Source organism: Theobroma umbraticum, unplaced genomic scaffold, assembly GCF_002168275.2.
Source record: "Theobroma umbraticum cultivar Fairchild unplaced genomic scaffold, ASM216827v3 scaffold_51.0, whole genome shotgun sequence".
Taxonomy (NCBI): domain Eukaryota; kingdom Viridiplantae; phylum Streptophyta; class Magnoliopsida; order Malvales; family Malvaceae; genus Theobroma; species Theobroma umbraticum.
In genome coordinates this window covers 1228005-1246433 of record NW_018397260.1, presented here as the reverse complement: position 1 = coordinate 1246433, position 18429 = coordinate 1228005, and the positions used below count along the sequence as shown (strand labels likewise).

The following is an 18429-nucleotide window of genomic DNA, read 5'->3' as shown; positions in this document are numbered from 1 at the left end:
TATATAGTGATAATTTTTAAAATTAATGAAAGGGAAATTTATTTTTAAAAATATTGCCATGTCATTCAACTAATTGAAACATTGATGGTTGACTAACGATAAAACTTATATATCCAATGAAAGACATTTTTTAAGGTGAACTATCCATTTAAAAAAGTAATGAACCCGTATGTAACTATGATCAAAAGTTGAAAGTGTAAATGTATTTTATCTATTTTAAATTATAAATATAAAATGTAATAATATGAGCTTTTTTAATTAATATAATATAAAATCTTTATTTTGTGAAATTTAAGAAACTCATTATGAAAAGACTCTTTTAATTATAGAATGAAAATATTCATGACCATACATTAAAATATAAAAATGTAATTAATTTCGAATATATCAACACAAAGATATATTTTAATTTAAGGACATGCAAAAATCAATTTAGAAATTAATGTAGCACATTTTGAACTCAAATAACCCTTACTTTTTTGAGATTGATAACGTTGTTTATATATTTTTTCATTCATTTTGCACTAAATAAAGTTCAATTATTTTTAGAGCATGTTTGGTTGGAGGGAATGGTTATTCCATTCTCCTTATTGCAATTACCAACAAAAGACTACATTTAGTTGGATGGAATGACCATTATGAGAATGACCTTTCCAGGAAGGTCTTGATAGCATGCTTGGTTCAAACGAAGGAATAGAATGGAAATGGAATAATTATTCTGTGAAAATATAATAAAGAAAGAATAATTATTATATAGATTGGTTCTTATGAATGGAATAGGATGAAAATTGCTATTATTACTTATTTCATTACTTAGTTAGCAGGAATAATTTTAAAAATAATCAAGGATAATTGATGAATGACAAAAATATCCTTTATTAAAATTTAAAGAATAATTGCAAATCATTCAACATTAATGATATCTGCAAGTTAGCAAAGAGTTTTTATTTTCGAAATTTTATGGAGCAAGAAAGACTTATTTTGAAGTTACACTTGAGGTATTACGAGCTTGATATACCGTATCACCAAAGTTTTGAAGATATTAAGATACTTTTTAAATTATGTCTAAAATTAACAGAAACAGGAAAGTCAAAAAATTAGTACTTGATTAATAGATTAATTCACCTTGTTTTTAATTATTTCCATTTCTATAGTAACTACATATAGCCTTTTCAATAATAAAAATTGTGAAAATAAGATTTCAGAATAAAATAAATGATGAGTTTTTTACAAACAATTTAGTTGTTTATATTGAAAAAAATATCATTAGTATTTTTAGCATATAATCAATAATTGATGAATTTGAATTCAAAAAATATCGCCGAATACAACTTTTTTAAAAAATTATGGTAAGTCTTTTTTTTCTTGTTTGTTTTGATTTAATATATAAAATTATTGTTTATTATAAATTTTTTGATTGTAAGTTAAGTTCAACATATTAGTTTTAAAAATTTTTACTCTTTATTAAAAGTACAAGAATTTAATAAAATGTAATTAAATAATAAAAGTTTATTTAAATTTTTTTGAATAATTTATGAAATTTTTTAATTGTTATATTTAATTAATTTTTATTTTAAATTAAAAGTCATAAATGTATGACTTGTACCAGAAATGGTTAAGCCCAAATCTGAGACCCAATGGCCGAATCCACCTTGGGCCTCAAATCAGGCGGCCCTCCACATGCGTTCCCGTCTTCTCCCTCTTTCCCCCTCTTCTCTGTTCCTGTCTCTGAAGATCGTTAGAAGAAAGGACAACTCGCCTGATGCTGAGCTGAAGCTCCCATACATTAGTTAGGAAAAAAATAAAAAGATGAATCTCGTCATTTGTCTCCTTTTCTCCTGCTTTCTTCGCCACGTTATCGCCAGAGGCGCCCAACGCAGTACCTCTCTCTCTTCAGGTCCTCTTCCTCTCTCGCTAACCCTCAATTAATTGCTTCAGTTTACAACGTAAGATCCTTAATTTTCTCTTCTGCTTAATCCATCTATTATAAGTAAATAAATTCACGTTCCTAAGAATAATTAGCAGCCGCTGATCTCTGACTTTTACATGGTTTGACCAGATTTTATTGCGACTCCGCCTTTAATCATTATGTTTGATTGATTTTTTTCCGCTGTTTTAGATTTTATTTCTTTGTCTCTGTGTAATTTAGGTTTTAGAAATGATAGTTATGCGGCTATTACAAGGCATTTATTTGAGGAAAACCAGTCTCAGCCGAGGTGCCTCTTTCATTTAATTTAATTTTATACTTTTGCTTAAATTTTAGTTCTTTTTTTGGAATAATTTGAGGAAATTTTTTGCAGTATCGATATTGCTCGTGGCTATATGACTAATTCGGAACTGGAAAAGGCAGTGAAGGAATTTGGGCAAAGATGTAGTCACATTTCTAGGATATACAGGTGATTATTTCTATTTATTTGCATTTATTGGTTAGAAACTTGCCCTATTTCCACTGTGAGAGAATATGATGAAATCAAGTAGGAGTTTGCTTCTTCCTAAAAGTTGATAGATTGGGGTGATGAATGGAGTAGTTTAGTGTTCCACGAGGGTTATATACTGATTGGTTCCTTATTACTCTCTTCGAGGGCTTTTTGGATTTTGGCTTCAGTATTGGAACGAGTGTGAAAGGTGTTCCACTGGTAATAATTTCATTTGAACTTGCTTCATTTTCTGTACATAGGTGTTGATAAATTTTTCCTAGTGATCTCTCTTTTTATGACAATGGTTTAAATTATTTGTGTTTATAAGGCTTTATCTCATGTCTATCTTAGTCAGTGTTTAGTGATTCTTTTTCTGTAGTGGGTGATAGAGATTTCTGACAAACCAGGAGAGGAAGAACCCGAACCTGCATTCAAGGTAAATGATCTAGTGCTCTGATATTTATACACACACATGGATGTCTACTGATTTATTAGCGATTGCTAATTTATTTTTCTACCCTGAAGGACTTGGGGTTTGGTGAGAAATTTTTTAAGCTTGTGTGAAATGGCTGCTTACAAATGATTCCCTTTTAACAGGGATAGGAACTTAGAAATGGCATTAAAGAAATTAATAAAAGTAAAGAACCAAATTTGAAATATCAAAACATTACAAGCTTGTATGAGGGGAAACACAAATATATATTTCTTGCTGTTATATGGTAACTGATTTGCAGGCAACCTGGTAGTATGCTAACAGAAGTTAGGAAAGAATTAAAGAGCTAGCATCAATACAGAAATACCTGATTATAGTTAAATCTTCTCAACGAGTATGCTATCTCAGGTGTTTTTGGGAGGAAAAACATTGGAACCAGCAATGCTGTAACATAAGTGGAAGTTGACTTGCATTTGAAAAATCCAATAATAAAAGCATGAGAAATGAACACTGCAAATTTAGAACTTTCTTTTCACCCTTCCCGCTCTATAATAAAAGCTTTTTCGCTTCACCAACTTTCTCTAGTTCATTTTCTTAAAATGTACCCTGTCCCTGATCAAGTATCCCACCATTGAGTGTCTGGCACCCTGAAATTTGAGTTGTTTCTTTAACTTTCTTTGTAATGTACTATAAGCCTACTAAATTATTTATGCTCGTAATTTAGTTGCTAAGATCTCTGTTTTATAGGGCTTTTCTGATTCTTTAGGCTTTTCTTCCTAGAAACTATTGCCTTGCTTTACATTCTGCCCATGAAGTTTGTAACTGAGGTTTAGAGGTGCTATGATCTAATTTTGTTTCAAGCTATATAACAAGGTGATTAAATAAAGGATGTGATTGTTACAAACATGTGTTGTTTATGAAAACTTATTTCCTATCCTGTCAGCATGATGGTGTTCTTTTTGTTTTCTATATATGGTGTTTGAAGTTTGTTTTCCCTTCTGTTGCATCGTCATGGCCCAATTTTTGTTATAAATGTAGTTTTAATTCCTATTTAATGAACTACTATTCTTTTTTCCATGGGTTAACGCAAAGCTTGATGTGCTTGATATTGTAGTTTGTTGGTAATGTGCATGGTGACGAACCTGTTGGTCGCGAGCTTCTCATACTTCTTGCAAATTGGATATGTGACAACTATATGAGAGATCCACTGGTATTTTTCTATTCCTTTTACTGAATGTAAGTGTATCTCTCCTATTTTTGGCATGATGTTGTGGACAAGATTTATATGCATTTTTCACTGTTGTTTTGTGATAAATAGTTCTGGGTTTATGCACTGTGGTTTCTTTCATATCATTATGTTTGCTCTGTAGTGATTTGTTGAAGCTTGGGGCTATTTTAAGATACTTACATATATTCAAGTTGTTTCTAAGGCATTTTAGTGACATCTAATATCTTTATTTTGGAGAGTGGTGTGGATGGGCTTCAGTAAGATGGTTTTTTACCTAAACAGAGCGCACATTGTGGTCGCTGTAAAAATTGGTCTGCTTGAGAACTGAATTATACATCTGAACAGTTTGAAATATTTTGTATTTGCATTGGGTATTATATGCTGATGTTTTTAGACATTCAATCAGCAAAAAAGGATTCATGTCTATTTACAACACACCATATGCATGAATGAATTCAGATGCAGTTATGTGAGTGTCTTACTACTCATATGGCTGCATCTTCCCAGCCAAAATGGCTGTAGAATTGTAACTCCCATAGAAAAACTAGTTTATTTATCCTTCCTCAAACTTGCAAGTGTTATTTTCATAAGATTATCCTTTTACCTGGTTGTCTGTTGATTAAATCTGCTGTCCCTTTACTTTTGTCTGGTTATGCATGCATGCGTTACGTTCATCTTTAATGATTTTAAAATGTTTTTTATAATGTCTCTAACTTATTTTCAATATTAAAAAAATTGCCTAACCTATAACATTTATTGATAGTACAGGTTAAATTGATTGTCGAAAATGTTCACCTTCACATACTTCCATCAATGAATCCTGATGGGTTTTCTCTTAGGAGGCGTGGTAATGCAAATGGTATTGATCTAAATCGAGATTTTCCAGATCAGGTAACTCTTTTGCGATGTCAGTTTTATTTAGAGGTGATTGAATCCAAGTTGAACCTTAAAAACCACAAGCAAATGGAGTCTTCTAAGATTGGGATATATCCAAAGTGGAAAGGTCTATTTTAGTGTTCTATAACTTCATCAACAAGTTCAAGTTAAAAAACCCTAATTGAATCATTAAAGTGTCAAGGATTATGCTCTTCAAATCAGGATTCATATTCTAAATTGCAGGGCTTACCACACTTTCTTAGCATCATGCAGGAAAGAGGTATGTAGACTAAATTAGGAAAGCCACGCAATGGCAAATGTGCTTCTAAGGATGTGATACGAATTGATCCATTTGCTCCTTTTGATCTTTTTATATGTTGTAATAGTTTTGTTTAAATATGAAAAACCCTTGCACATCCTTATTTGTAGATGGTTTCGCCTTGCTGAACTTCAGACATGTAGAATTTAATAAAAATTTCAGACGTGGCATTCTCTGTAAAGATAAACAGCTTGGGAGCAATGCTTATATTCCTATAATTTTTAAAGAAGATGGATTAGAAAAAGAAAAGCATTTTAGAACATCTTGGTATCATTGGATTAATTTGACAGAGCTAAAACTTGAAATGAAAGGTTGTTTTAAGATCCTAATTCCTCAAATCCAGTGTTTAATTTTAGGTAATAAAATTCTGGATGGTGTGAATGTTGCTATCATATTTTTCATTTGGTATAATATTAGAATGGGATATGTTTTCTACTTGTAGTTTTCATCGAAATCGTTGAAAATGATTCCAACTAAGGATTCATTTTTTTGGCAAAATTTATTTTTGGATCCTGATTTTTGTACTTGCACTCTTCTGGTAGTTTGATAATTGATTGTATTGCTATAGGTTGCTTTTTATTCCTTGATTTTATTTGATTTGCTCCTTTTTTCTCCATGATTAAATGACCATGACAAATGAAATCTGCCAGTTCTTTCCTTGGAATGATTATGAGGATGCACGACAACCTGAAACAAAAGCAATTATGAGTTGGTTGAGAGAGATACATTTCACAGCATCTGCAAGTTTGCATGGGGTAATATTTTGTTCTCACTTTTCATGTCATATTGAGTTTAAACATTGAGTGCTATTGTTATTTGATATTGATGATGGCCGTTGCTTTCAGTTTCTGTGTTGAATTTAGATTGATTTAAATTCTTGGCGTAAAGGTGGTGAAGGACTGCATTTGAAGATAAACATGATAACATAGAAGAGTCAAATCATAAATGATAGGAGGAGAAACTTCCCTTCCCAATTTTACTGTCTTGGAACGGCCTTTTTTTTTTTACTTTAATTTGAAATACCAAAGATGCTTTCATCACCCAACTCTATCTCATAAATCTAGTGAAGTTATAGACTTGATTTTCTTATAAGGCTCCCAAAAAAGTTGTAAACAACTTTGTGAGATAAATTTAGTGCTAAATTGGAAGCTAATCATAAGGACTCTATTCTGCTTCTTATTATAATGTTGCATGCAATGTACCTGATTATTTATTCTGACCAATATGTATGAATTTGAATGTCAACAATGTTCAGTTCTGTAGTATGCCATGAGAATCTGCTAAATGTTGAGTGAATGAGTCTCTGGAATTCCGAGTTTGGAGACATGCATGTAGATATGTATATGAGAAAGGATAGAAGATTGTGTAAACTTTGATAAAAATGAGAAATGGTTTCCATGATATTTCAGTAAATATGAGCTGTTAAGGTGTTTGTGAAATTGATTATTCAAGAAACTGAAATTTACACTGATTGAATTGATAGAAGTGATATGAATCCTATATCCACAGTTAGCATAGGACTGTAATGCTCCAATGATCTTGGAGTAGATTGACTACATTGACCACAATTGCATGTGCAAAAGTTTGTATGCATGTTTATCATGAATGGACTTATTAGTAAGGCTTCTGGCTTATTCAGTACTTTGCTATAAGTTAAGACTTTGAGATTTACTAAATAATAAGATTGTCCACCAACCTGACCAATATCTTATGGTATAAACTTCTTAAATTCTGTTTCAATAAAAAAAGGGTTAGAAAATGAAGCAAATATAAAAATGAGAATACTCTTTTTGTAAAAAGACAGTGTGCTTGCCTGTTCTTATCTTTTAGCAATCTCAAAATAGCTTTTCAAAAGTAACTTGGCGTATCAGTGAATGTGTGCCCATACATACAGTTGGCATATTTTTCCAGTCCTAATGTGCTTTAATTTTCCAAAGTTGTGGTATCACCAATTTAGATGGTTAGCATCCAGATCTAGTGAAAGATTGGACCTTCTAATAATGTATTTATGAAATTCTGTCTCATGATATGATAATAATGTTGATAGATGAGGTTGTGAATTTAATCTTACTTAGAAACTATTTTCAAGAAACATGAGGAGAGGAGTTCTTAATAACATTTTGTTGTTCGCAGGGTGCACTCGTTGCAAATTATCCATGGGATGGCACTCAGGATAAAAGGTGATTATTCTTCATTCATTATCAGCTTTTAAATTTTAAATTTACACCTATTCAATCACTTAAGTTCCTTGTTGCTCCTGTGTCTTATGAACTCAAAGATCTTTCCTAGGTGTGTTAAACTATCAGCTTTTACATCTGGGCATGCTAGGCTTCGAGCTTTTATTCGTGGTTTAGTCAAGCCAGTATGATTCCTTTTCAGTCAAGATTTTCTTGATTTGATTATTAGATGTTGAGAAATTGGATGTTTCATCAGTTACCATATTATAGATTGCATATTTCCATAATGTGGTATCCAGGCTTTTGTTCCCTTCGATCATTTTAATTTGTATTTATGGCTCAGCATATACTTGATTTAATTACATTTTGGCCAGCAACACAATCTTTAATGGGTGCTGTTGATTTCGCCATGATCTTTTCTGCAGTACTGAATGGTTGTGGGTTGCTATGCCTTTTCTATTGTTAATAATGGCAACGTTAATAATAAGTTTCACTTGTCACAATGTTGCTGTATAGCAATGTGACTCTTTACAATTCTTCACCTTATGAACATTGTAAAGAATAGCGTTCATGTACCATCAAGCCTTTTATTTCATTGATGCAGAATACATTTTTAAATACGATACATAACTTCCCATGTTCATGTGTATGAATACCAGGAGGAATTATTATGCTTGTCCTGATGATGGAACATTCCGGTTCCTGGCAAGTGTATATAGCCAATCTCACTATAACATGTCTTTGAGCAAGGAATTTAAAGGAGGCATTACAAATGGAGCATCCTGGTAAGCAACGTGTTTGCAGATTATGATTAGAGAAATTAATTACCCTACAAACCATGTAACTTTTTCGTCATTTATACTTAAGTTTCCATATTCTGTTTTACAAGTCCTCTTTTATTATCTTTTCCTGTTATGCTGTACACCCATTGATTCAACTTAATGCAGGTACCCCATATACGGTGGCATGCAAGATTGGAACTACATATATGGTGGTTGTTTTGAGTTGACCTTGGAGATTAGTGATAACAAATGGCCTAATGCTAAGGAGGTTAGAATTCTATCTAAGTCATCTTTTTCTTAATAATATTAGTATGTTCTCACTCGGATTCAGACTTGCATGATAGTGTCAATATATTCTGTAGAAGTTGTGGAAGAACCCTTGTTTTTTTGGGGAGAAAAATTGTTGATATGGTTTTTGAAGAAACTTTGTATTTTCACTTTTTATTATGTATTTGATAAACTCGTTCTAGCTCAGAAACTTAATATTGTGGTCTTATTTTAATAAAAAGAATCTCTCAGCTCTCTTCAACGTTTCCGTTCCTTCTTTTGGTTATATGTTATCCTGAACAGAGTTCAAATAAATAAAAGTTCTTTTTAGAGTCATATAAAGTGATTGTTTTTACTTAGAACCTTAAGCATTGGGATGTAGAATCTTATTGTGTCTTTCTGCCATGGTTCTTTGAAAACCGAGTAGTTAGTTAATTCTTTTGAAGGTGTGCTTAATGCAATTTGGGGACAGGCTATGTGAATGTGGTACAGAATGTTTAAAACTATTTCATATATCACAAGTTTTCTGTAATTGTGGCAAATTTAGTATGGTGGCCTTCTACTTTATATTATATGCTTTTTTCTTAGAATAGGCCTTATGGTCTTTTATTTCATCACCATGTTGTCAAATATTCAAACACTGTAATGTTGTTACTGAAGAATATCAGAAATTATATTGCCAAATTAGCTTTAGGAGTTTTGGTCTTTGCAATGTCTTGTCAATGTCCCTCTTTTCTGCCTTTTTTGGTTTTGTCTCTTTTCTGACTCGCTTTCGATCATTAAGAAACTTAGCAGATCGACGTGCTTTTAATGTCCATGGTGAAAGTCAAGTTGCATGATCAACCTCTTGAATTGCTTAACATTACTATGAAAATGAAGAGGAACATTTATAGCAATTAAGGTTAGCCTTATTCTATGGATACTTTAGATAAATATTATTGCATTCATGATCATTCTTCCTTTTTAATTTTCTTTCTCTTTAATATATGTGGAACAACGAATTTCTTTTTTTTGTTGGCTTGTTAGTTTTAAATCTTCTTCAGTTAGTTGGTCCTTGGGTTTTGGTGGTGGTACTTCAATTTTATTTTTCCTTTCTGCCTGATTTGAACAATTAATTATTTAACATGCATTCTTGTTTTTACTATCATCCTGTTGCTTTTATTTATGTTATTTTCCGAATAAAAATGTGCAGCTTCCTACCATTTGGGAGTACAACAAAATAAGCATGCTAAATCTTGTTGCGAGCCTTGTGAAGGTACATTGTTCTTTGGTTTTAAACATGTCTTGTATTGAAAAATGAAATAGATTTCCTTTTCTTTCTGCTTCATGGTTGTATAAAATTGTTCTAAAGTCATCTATTCTATTGGAGGCATTGTGGATAACATTCTTTTTCTTTTCTTTCCTTTTTTGATGGAATTGTAAAACAACCTTAAATATTCAACAAAGTTGAATATTTTCGCAGTTTATTGTCTATGAATCATTGATCTACATGACTTGTACATTTTTAGACAGGAGTTCATGGAAGGGTCTTTTCATCAGATAGAGGAAGGCCGTTGCCTGGGTCGATCACGATCAAGGGAATAAATTACACGGTGTGTTCACAGCTATACATGCAGTCATGAGACAGATATATCCTTAAATCTCCCATTTATTTTTGCATAAATCATCCTGTAAGGATTCTGATTTGAAATGTATCAATCTGAATGTTTAGTCACTGGCATTAAAGGATAGTAATTGACTTTCTCGTCTTTGTTTAACAAATTCTCTTCAAATTTTGCATGACATCAACTATGATCACTGACGATCAATTGTTTCCTTAGAATGGAAAATTTAATTCTTCTTACATAATCATGGTCTTCTGTTTTCTTTTTTTTCGGCCAGGACGTTATTATGGTTTTCTAAATGGCAGTTTTTTCTCCTACCTGTTATGCGAGAACAGGAAGCATTTTGGAATTTCTTAACTTCACTTCTTTCATTTTAGGATGTAATTTCTGAAGAAATTTAAAGCACCTGGATTTACCTTGAACCTGTTCATCATAGTTGGTTTCCTTTATTTACCAACCCTTGCTGGTTAGGAGACCACATATTACTTTGCAGCAATCACTTTAGAAAAGAAAAATCATGGTTCGCCATACAATCTTAGCAAATTTTTTGGACTCCTTTTTACATCTGTATCCATGCTTCATATCTTAGTTGCTGTCACCCTTCTTCTTAGAACCTCTTCTGTAAGATGTAGCAAGTGCTTTTGATTGGAGTTGTCTTTCACAGCACTTTTTCTGGGAGATTCTTTACAGCAGTATCCATGCTGCTTGTACTCGTGTTGATTGTTACTGAATTAATCTTATAATTATTGTCAACAAAATACTATCGTTGCTGCTTATTTAAATATTTTGACACTGTCTAATCAACTGATGGGCTTGACTTGTTGCTTTCTCATAATAACTTGTTTCTTGGTTCCCCTGGTCATGACAGGTTAAAGCTGGCATGGCATTTGCTGATTATCACCGCATACTTGTTCCAGTAGAAAGATATGAAGGTATAAAATGTTTATTAGCATCATTTAAGGCTCTTTTCGGGAATTGTTAGTAAGGTGGGAGATATCTAGAGACTCCTGGTGATGGCATTAGAATGATTTGAAGGGGAAACATAAGTGTAATACGATGAATTTAACATGTAGTAGTTGGTCAAAGAGCAACAATAGCATTGTGCAACTGAAGAAGCTGTTAGATTAGGCTTGCACTTGTTTTTTTTTCGGAGCTGGTTGAATACATATTCCAAACATTTTGCTTATCTCTTGTTGATTGTCAAGCAACAATTCCATGCAGTTTATGGTTCAGGATATTGGTTTGATGGCAATTTTTTTTATCAATTACAATTTTTCAAATCATGCCACATTCTGAAAGAGCTATATGATAAAGCAGTAATTTGTTGCTTTCTTTTGTGAATATAAATTATGATCTTTTGCCTATAAACCCAGTAGAGAATGCCTAGTTTATATTTATAGGGGTCACAGTGACTTTTATTAATGACTAATTACCTGTCACCTTGGTTTATAAGCATTGAAATATCTTGTTCAAGCAATTACAACCTGTATGATGGAAACTGATGAATGTGCTTGCAGTTATGGCTGCTGTGCCTGGGTACAAATCAAAGGCCACAAGTATCTGGTTGGGAGAAGAAGCCATGACTGTAGACTTTATTCTTGATCCAGGAGTCACTTCTGAGGGGACTTTACTGCAAAGTATTTGTGGTTGCAATTGTGGTCACAAGAGCAGGCACCTTTTGGTAGATTATTTTTGGGGAATTCACTTTGAAGTTTATTTAGTCTTGATTGTTGTTCTAGCATTTCTATGCTTTTTACTGAGGAGGAGAATAAAATTCAACCTTTTAAAACACCGGCAGTCACCTAAAAGGTCTGTTATGGTATGAACTCTCATTGTCACTTTGTGTAATAACTCATGTAAATTATGATTGGTAAGGGAAATAGAATATCTTTTTGCCCATCTGTGCAACTAGTCTAATGCTTGTCTTAGGTTATTTTGAACTATTCTTGGTTTACTTTTGTAGCAATCTCTCTAGCAACAGGCAATCTGTATAGGACAATGATAAGCAATGTGAACTTGCACTTTTTTCTGACCTTAGAAAATGTATTGTTGAAGATTATTGCAGTTCCATTTTTGTTCTCTATGTTGTTTAGCTTCGATTTTCTACGTTCTGTAGTCAAACGAAGTTGTTGGGTGTCTAGTCAGAATTCTGGTTCATTATTACATTTTAACAATTTGGTTCTTTTCCTGGACTGAATTCTGGTTCACTTACTATAGGAAGTATTATCCTCAGAATGCTATATATATGTCAACATTTTGTTTGGGATTTCTTGGTTTTGTTTAAAAATCTTACTTCAAAATTTGAAAAGAAAGAATGGAAAAAACCTACATGGTGTTATATCAAGTTAGAAACCTGGGAGGAGGATGGTAGTAGGATTCAGCAAAATGACAATTTAACTAATAACTCATTCTTCTGGGTGCAAAAGAGCAGAGGCATCAAAATAGTGTCGGAAAGTGTTGGAGTTTTTTGTATATTTAAGGCTGCTTGTAATTTAACAGGATTGGCATGGATGGGGGATGGTTATTGGTGATTTCTGGGTGTTGGAACAGATGGTATGCTGAGTTTGTGTTTCCAACTTTGGAGGGCCAGCAAGTGCAAGCCGAACGGATTGGGGTCAAGTCCCTAGACTGTCACAGACAGTGCTGGGTGCTATCCTGGATGTTGTCTTACTATGTAAAGGGATTTCATGGGTGATTTATGGCTAGTGTGTTGGTGTTGTAAGGAAACTTGTTTGGAAGGCTTTGATCTGTAAGCCTTTCCAAGGTTTATGTATCAGTTTGATGCATTGCATGGGCATTTGCCAGTGTCAACTACTTTACAGGTTTGAGGAACAGGGTATTACGTTATGCATCTCCCAGTAGTTCAGGTCACTGAACATGACCTTTCTCTAGGTATGTCTAAAAAGTATTCTATATTACAAGCATTGAAATTCTGTTAACAACTTTCCGTCAATAGATGAGGTTGCGTTCTTCACATGATTCTGCCACCAGTTTCCTCTGAAACTAATTTGTTCAAGCGGTCTATAAGTAGATCAAAATCATCTTGGCTTCTGATCATGCTAAGGCGGAGATAGCGATCTTTTGCACCAAACACACCTCCTCCATGGCCAATAACATTGGCTGCTTTGAGGACTGCATAACAATCATTTTCTTCTTCCCTCTCGCATTTCAGCCAAGCATAAGCTGCCATTGATTACGGACTCACTATGCATCAGTTCTCCAATATATATATAAAACTTTTTAGCTTTATGAGAAAATGGAAATGAATGAGATGAGAAGCAGACAGATATGGAGACCTACAGCAGCTAAAGCTCCATGACTGCATTTTGTGTGTGTGTGTGTAATGTAAGCATCATTTTTGTTTTGCTGGAGAGTGAGGGTGACAGAATTACCTGGGGAAGATTCTCTGACTTCGTGGAAAAAGGTGCAGTATTGAGGTTCAATTTTCTGGAGAGAAACGGTTTGATGATGATAACACCTTGACCAAGTTTTCCCACCTGATTTTCATTGTCTCATGTCCGAATTCAAATATTGCTCTTCCTTCCCCTTCAAGTACTACTTTCAGAAGCTTCAAAGTTCTTAACTGACTATCTCGAGAGACTCCTATGGAATTTACACCGATGTGTTTTGTCATTCTATCGAAGACACTCTCATCTTTTATCACTGCCCACCTATACAAGGCACACAAGCAAATGTGAATAGGTTTCTATTTACGTCCGGTGGGAATGCCCTCCACTTCCATAATAGCAAACAAAGCAGCTATAACGGGGATGATGTATTGGAATGGATAAGTTCACAAGACAATGGTGGTTTGATTGTTACCCAAATCTGCTGCCAGCATGACCCGTAAGCTTAGAAAGTGTGAATATTACATCTTCATCTGCAGGAGCTGGAATTGGTGTAAAGTGTGGCCAGTAATACGCTCGATCATAAATTGCTTTGGCATGTGGACCATGAAGAACTGCCTTGTTTAGCTGTCCATCAGGATTGTTTGGTGATGTTACAAACTCAATCATATTTGCACCAGTATCTGAACTGTTCTTCCATTGGGACGTATCTCCTTGAAACTTGAAATTCACTGACTCAAACAACTCTGTTTGTATTTTATATAACTGTAAAAGTTTTGATTTTCAACATCATATATGTGTGAACAATTTATGCTCCAAGTGAAAACAGAACAAAGTTAGCAGAACTGACCGGATAGTAAGGGATTGAAGCTAAAACCCTTGCCGGCGATGACGCATTATCAGGGGAGAGTGCATGAACTGCTGCACTAATGACTTGGGTTGAGCCAGCACCAAAAACTATAAACCTCTTGTCTGTAACTGCATTTCCTACCACAGCGTGTAGCCTGCGGATGAGCCTTTCTAGCTCTTGTGAGATAAAAGTGTGATCATTGAATGTATAGCTCATTCGATGCCACCCTGCTATTAGCAGTGCACTACTAGCTGCATGCTGCACCCAGAAAGGTTCCAAAAATAGCGGATCCCCCCTGCAAATACGAGTTTGTGTTTGAAAAATTGGTTGTCCTGATAGGATCGTTATGATCTTTGTCGACGATAGATTGCAGTGAGAAGTGTGTCATCAGAAGAGCTACCAACGCAAAGGTATAGGATCAGGCAGATTTGTAAGACTGAACATATGCTCAGCATTCAGCAAGCATTGAAAATTGTTGCGTAGGTAAAAGATCTAAATCACAAAAAGCAAATAGCTAAAAACATGTAGCAACAAAGCAACCAAAGGCAGCCGCAGTGACAACATAGAGAGATGAATTTAGATAGATCAGTCATCTGTAAAATGAAGTTGATGGGGTCAGCCTAATACTTAATAGACAAGCTATGAAATTTGTTCAGGGTAGGTTCCCCTGATTCTAGTGCACCTTTCAATATTAAACAATTGAAATGAACCATGAAAGAAAAGTGTTAATACTTTTACTATGTTAAAAAAGAAAATCAAAGGTAGCAAATCAGCAAATTAATGCCGCAGCATGCCCTGGCTGTATATCATAAGCATGGTCTACATTCAAGCGTGATGGCAGCCACTGGTTTTTCTTTATCTGTAAGCCGTTTATATAACATTAACTCAATATTTGGAATAAAAATGATCTGTTCATGAAAATGTTTGAGAAAATAATTGCTGAAATTTCATAAAATCATTTGACAACGAGAATTACTGCATGTTCCTCTACCATTTTTGAACGTGTCATTGTTGTCTATCAAAGCATCATTGATTACTTCATTTGATTTTTTCCATAAATTTTTCACTAAGAAACAGATAATATAATCTCAGGATGTGGCTGCATCAAGAAAAGTGATAATCCTTCCAAGGGAATCCTTATGCAAAACATCAAATCGGCAAGGTGTCAATTTCTTGGCTGGAGAATCTTAACTGTAGTAACTTCTCTTGATACTATTAGATAGGTAAGATTACCGTGTATAGATTATTTCTGATCACACCAAACTAAGTTATTTAAGATACTTTCTTTTCAAAGCTAAAAATTCTTTGAGATCTCAAAAAAAAAAAAAAAAATGCAGTCAAAGCTATTTTCTGGAATTCGTTCACGGCTATCATACCCAGAGTTTGTCAATTAAACAAATTTCAATTATGAACAGTTATCTTAAACAACAAGCTGACAAGAGTTTCTGATACCTTTGGTGTGTGTGTGTGTGTGTAAGAGAGAGAGGGGGGAGGGTACCCATCTGCATTTGCAGCACAACCAGGTATAAAAACAGAGCAGTCAGAGCCTGCATAGCATGAGTTGCACTCACAAAGAGGTTCTTTTCCATCAAAGACCAAACCATCCAGGTATGCTCTTCCATGGCCTGAGCAGGATATAGCTGCCACCGCCTCAGCTTCTGTTGCAGCTTGAAAAGTCCAACTCAGGTTCCAATTTCCACTAGCATAAAGATTGATGATAAACAATAGATTGAGAATTGGAGAAGCCACCAGAGACAGTACTATGTACTTGGAGCTATATATGTTGGCCATGCTTCTCTTTCTTGAGGCTTCTCATAATTAAGAAAATTTGCCTTTATTTAAAATGAAAAACAGATAAAATGATCAATGTTAATATTCCCTTGGAGATGCTTTCAAATATTTTAAAGATTGAGGGGGCGCTGTTTATCTCCTTAGTGGTCTGCTATAATGACAAGGATGACAAGCATTGAAGGGATCTTGAGTGGGCTTTGAATGCCAATGACAGATAGTGAATGTTTTAAGAAAGCTAACCATATGTAAAGCCAATATATACAGTGTTTTAACTCAACCACACAATTATTGTTATTCCAAGATGTGGTTGATTCATAAATACCAATTCATTCTGATGACGGACATTCGTTTGCATTCAGTTGGTAGTACATCTGGATATAAACACAGTGTTTGAGAGGAGTGAGTTTGAATGATTGGTTATATATATAGCTGATAATACATGTAAACATATTTTCAATTTCTGTAAGTATTTAGAGATAAAAGAATACATAGTGGGAATATCCATATGAGTGCTCAACAACATATATTTCCAGGTTTGAACAAGTGATTATGGAATTAGGAGCCACATTGACATCAGGTCAACAGACATTCCCCTTCTCATCTGAAGGCCAATAGGTTACATTACCACCTTCTAGGCATGTTTCTGTACAACAAGCAATAGAATATGTAGGAAGCTTTTCATTACCAAATGTTGGTCATATTCTTCACACACTTTTGGCTCCATCTTCCTCTGAGACTACTTTGTTTAGATTAACGTTCTATCAGCATATCAAAATCATCTTGGCTGCTGATCAGTCTGAGGCGGACATAGCCTTGACAGCCAATTATATTAGCTGCCTTGAAAACTGCATAACAATCTCTATTTCGTCTCTCTCACAATTCAACAATGCGCGAGCTGCCATAATTATAAAGTTAGAATCATGTATCTTTATAGAAAAAAGACGTTCTGCTGTATATGGTAGCAGAAAAGGAGGGTAGTTATATATGTTTGTATCTTCCAGGAACATATCTTATCGTTTGAGTTTCAATTTTGTATTATATGTGCAGATTACAACTTGTAGTGAACCATACAAGTAGCTTTAAGGTTGTCTTAAACTTGTGCATCTCGATCATTGGTGAAAGCATAATTAGTCTAGGTAAGAAGAAAGAAATAGGGTCAGTTTTGGTTTTACATAGTTAAATGTTGTAAAATTTTGATAAAATGGAAGTTCAAGATCTTGGGGCAGCTAGTAGTTGATAAGCAAAACTAGCTCTAAATGTGACTTCTGATATGAACAACTGATCAGAGTTTTTCTCGTGTCTTTACATTAAAAATTGAATACTAATACATATGTTTGTATGGCACAACTAATGTTTTTAACTACACTGAATCAATTGCGGCTGAAGCGTGAGATATGTAGAAACTATAAAGAGTTACAGGCCAAAGCGACCTCCTGAAAATCTGATTGTTATACAAGGTAGGTTCATTAGTGAGGACCGACTTTCACCAGTATGTACATGAACCGCAGCAGTAAGGATTGGGGTATGCATGCATTCCCTAGAACTGCATATAGTTTGCAGATAATCCTTTCAAGCTCTTTTGAGATGCGAGTGTCATCATTAAATTAATAGCTCATCGGAATCCATCCTGCTACAACCAGTGCACTCCTAGCTGCATGCTGCATCCAGAGGGCTCATGGATCCCCACTACAAGTATAAATGTCTGAATATTAGGCTAGAGTTGTCGATAATAGGGATGATCGAACTAATTACTATCACCCTTAAACTTAGAATCATATGTCATTTGATTATATGACTAGCTAGCATATTCTGAGCTACAGATGATCAGCAATAGGCTCTTTCTACCCCGTGAGAGATTGCAGTTATAACTGTAAGTTCTAACTTTAGCCTAATATTAATGGAGAGCTAAAATATAGTCAGAATATTAAAGCAAACAAATATTTTTTGGGGGCAGGACACAAGATGCAGAGGATATTTGTTGTAAATAAAATAAGGAACTTTGTCATTACCTTTTAACATTGAATGGCGATCAATAAATCATGTATGAAGCCTGCTGATACTTTTACCAGGATACGAAACTAACTAAATCAACCCCAGACCTTGGCCTTGCAGTATATGGTATGAATGATCTGCATTCAGGCAAAACGTACCCTTGCCCATAGAATTTTATTTGATGTGTAAATGCTCCCCATATAGGTCATATGTAATATTCCAACAACATATGAACGAAAGTGATATTTTGTTATTGAAAAATGTAAGGTTGTATGTGAAAACCATCTTAAAATGAAAAAAATACTTGAGAACCAGTGCTGTTATAGTAGATATTGCCAAGCTGTCC

The 18429-nt window shown here is 34.1% G+C and overlaps 2 protein-coding genes across 4 annotated transcripts; one reads left to right on the top strand and one right to left on the bottom strand.

Annotated features, from left to right (window-relative positions):
- Positions 1-1699: 1699 nt before the first annotated feature.
- Positions 1700-12162, top strand: SOL1 (carboxypeptidase D). Of its 3 annotated transcripts, none has more exons than XM_021428620.2 (15): positions 1700-1897; positions 2150-2216; positions 2301-2396; positions 2606-2636; positions 2797-2853; positions 3965-4060; positions 4847-4969; positions 5924-6028; positions 7407-7453; positions 8110-8235; positions 8398-8500; positions 9692-9754; positions 10008-10091; positions 10972-11035; positions 11621-12162. In XM_021428620.2, the coding sequence occupies exons 1-15, from the start codon at positions 1810-1812 to the stop codon at positions 11926-11928; spliced, it is 1458 nt and encodes a 485-aa protein (XP_021284295.1). In that variant the 5' UTR covers positions 1700-1809; the 3' UTR covers positions 11929-12162. The 3 variants fall into 3 exon arrangements, with proteins under 3 accessions (XP_021284295.1, XP_021284297.1, XP_021284296.1); XM_021428621.2 differs by lacking the exon at positions 1700-1897 and adding an exon at positions 1903-1946; XM_021428622.2 differs by lacking the exon at positions 2150-2216 and having other exon boundaries at positions 1746-1897.
- A 747-nt stretch (positions 12163-12909) lies between these two features.
- LOC110417029 (tryptophan aminotransferase-related protein 4-like) lies at positions 12910-16158 on the bottom strand. Its single transcript, XM_021429192.2, is given in 6 exon segments — positions 12910-13286; positions 13496-13557; positions 13559-13774; positions 13926-14215; positions 14301-14595; positions 15799-16158. Coding segments are annotated over 6 exon segments (1368 nt in total). The 5' UTR covers positions 16092-16158; the 3' UTR covers positions 12910-13074.
- Positions 16159-18429: the final 2271 nt, after the last annotated feature.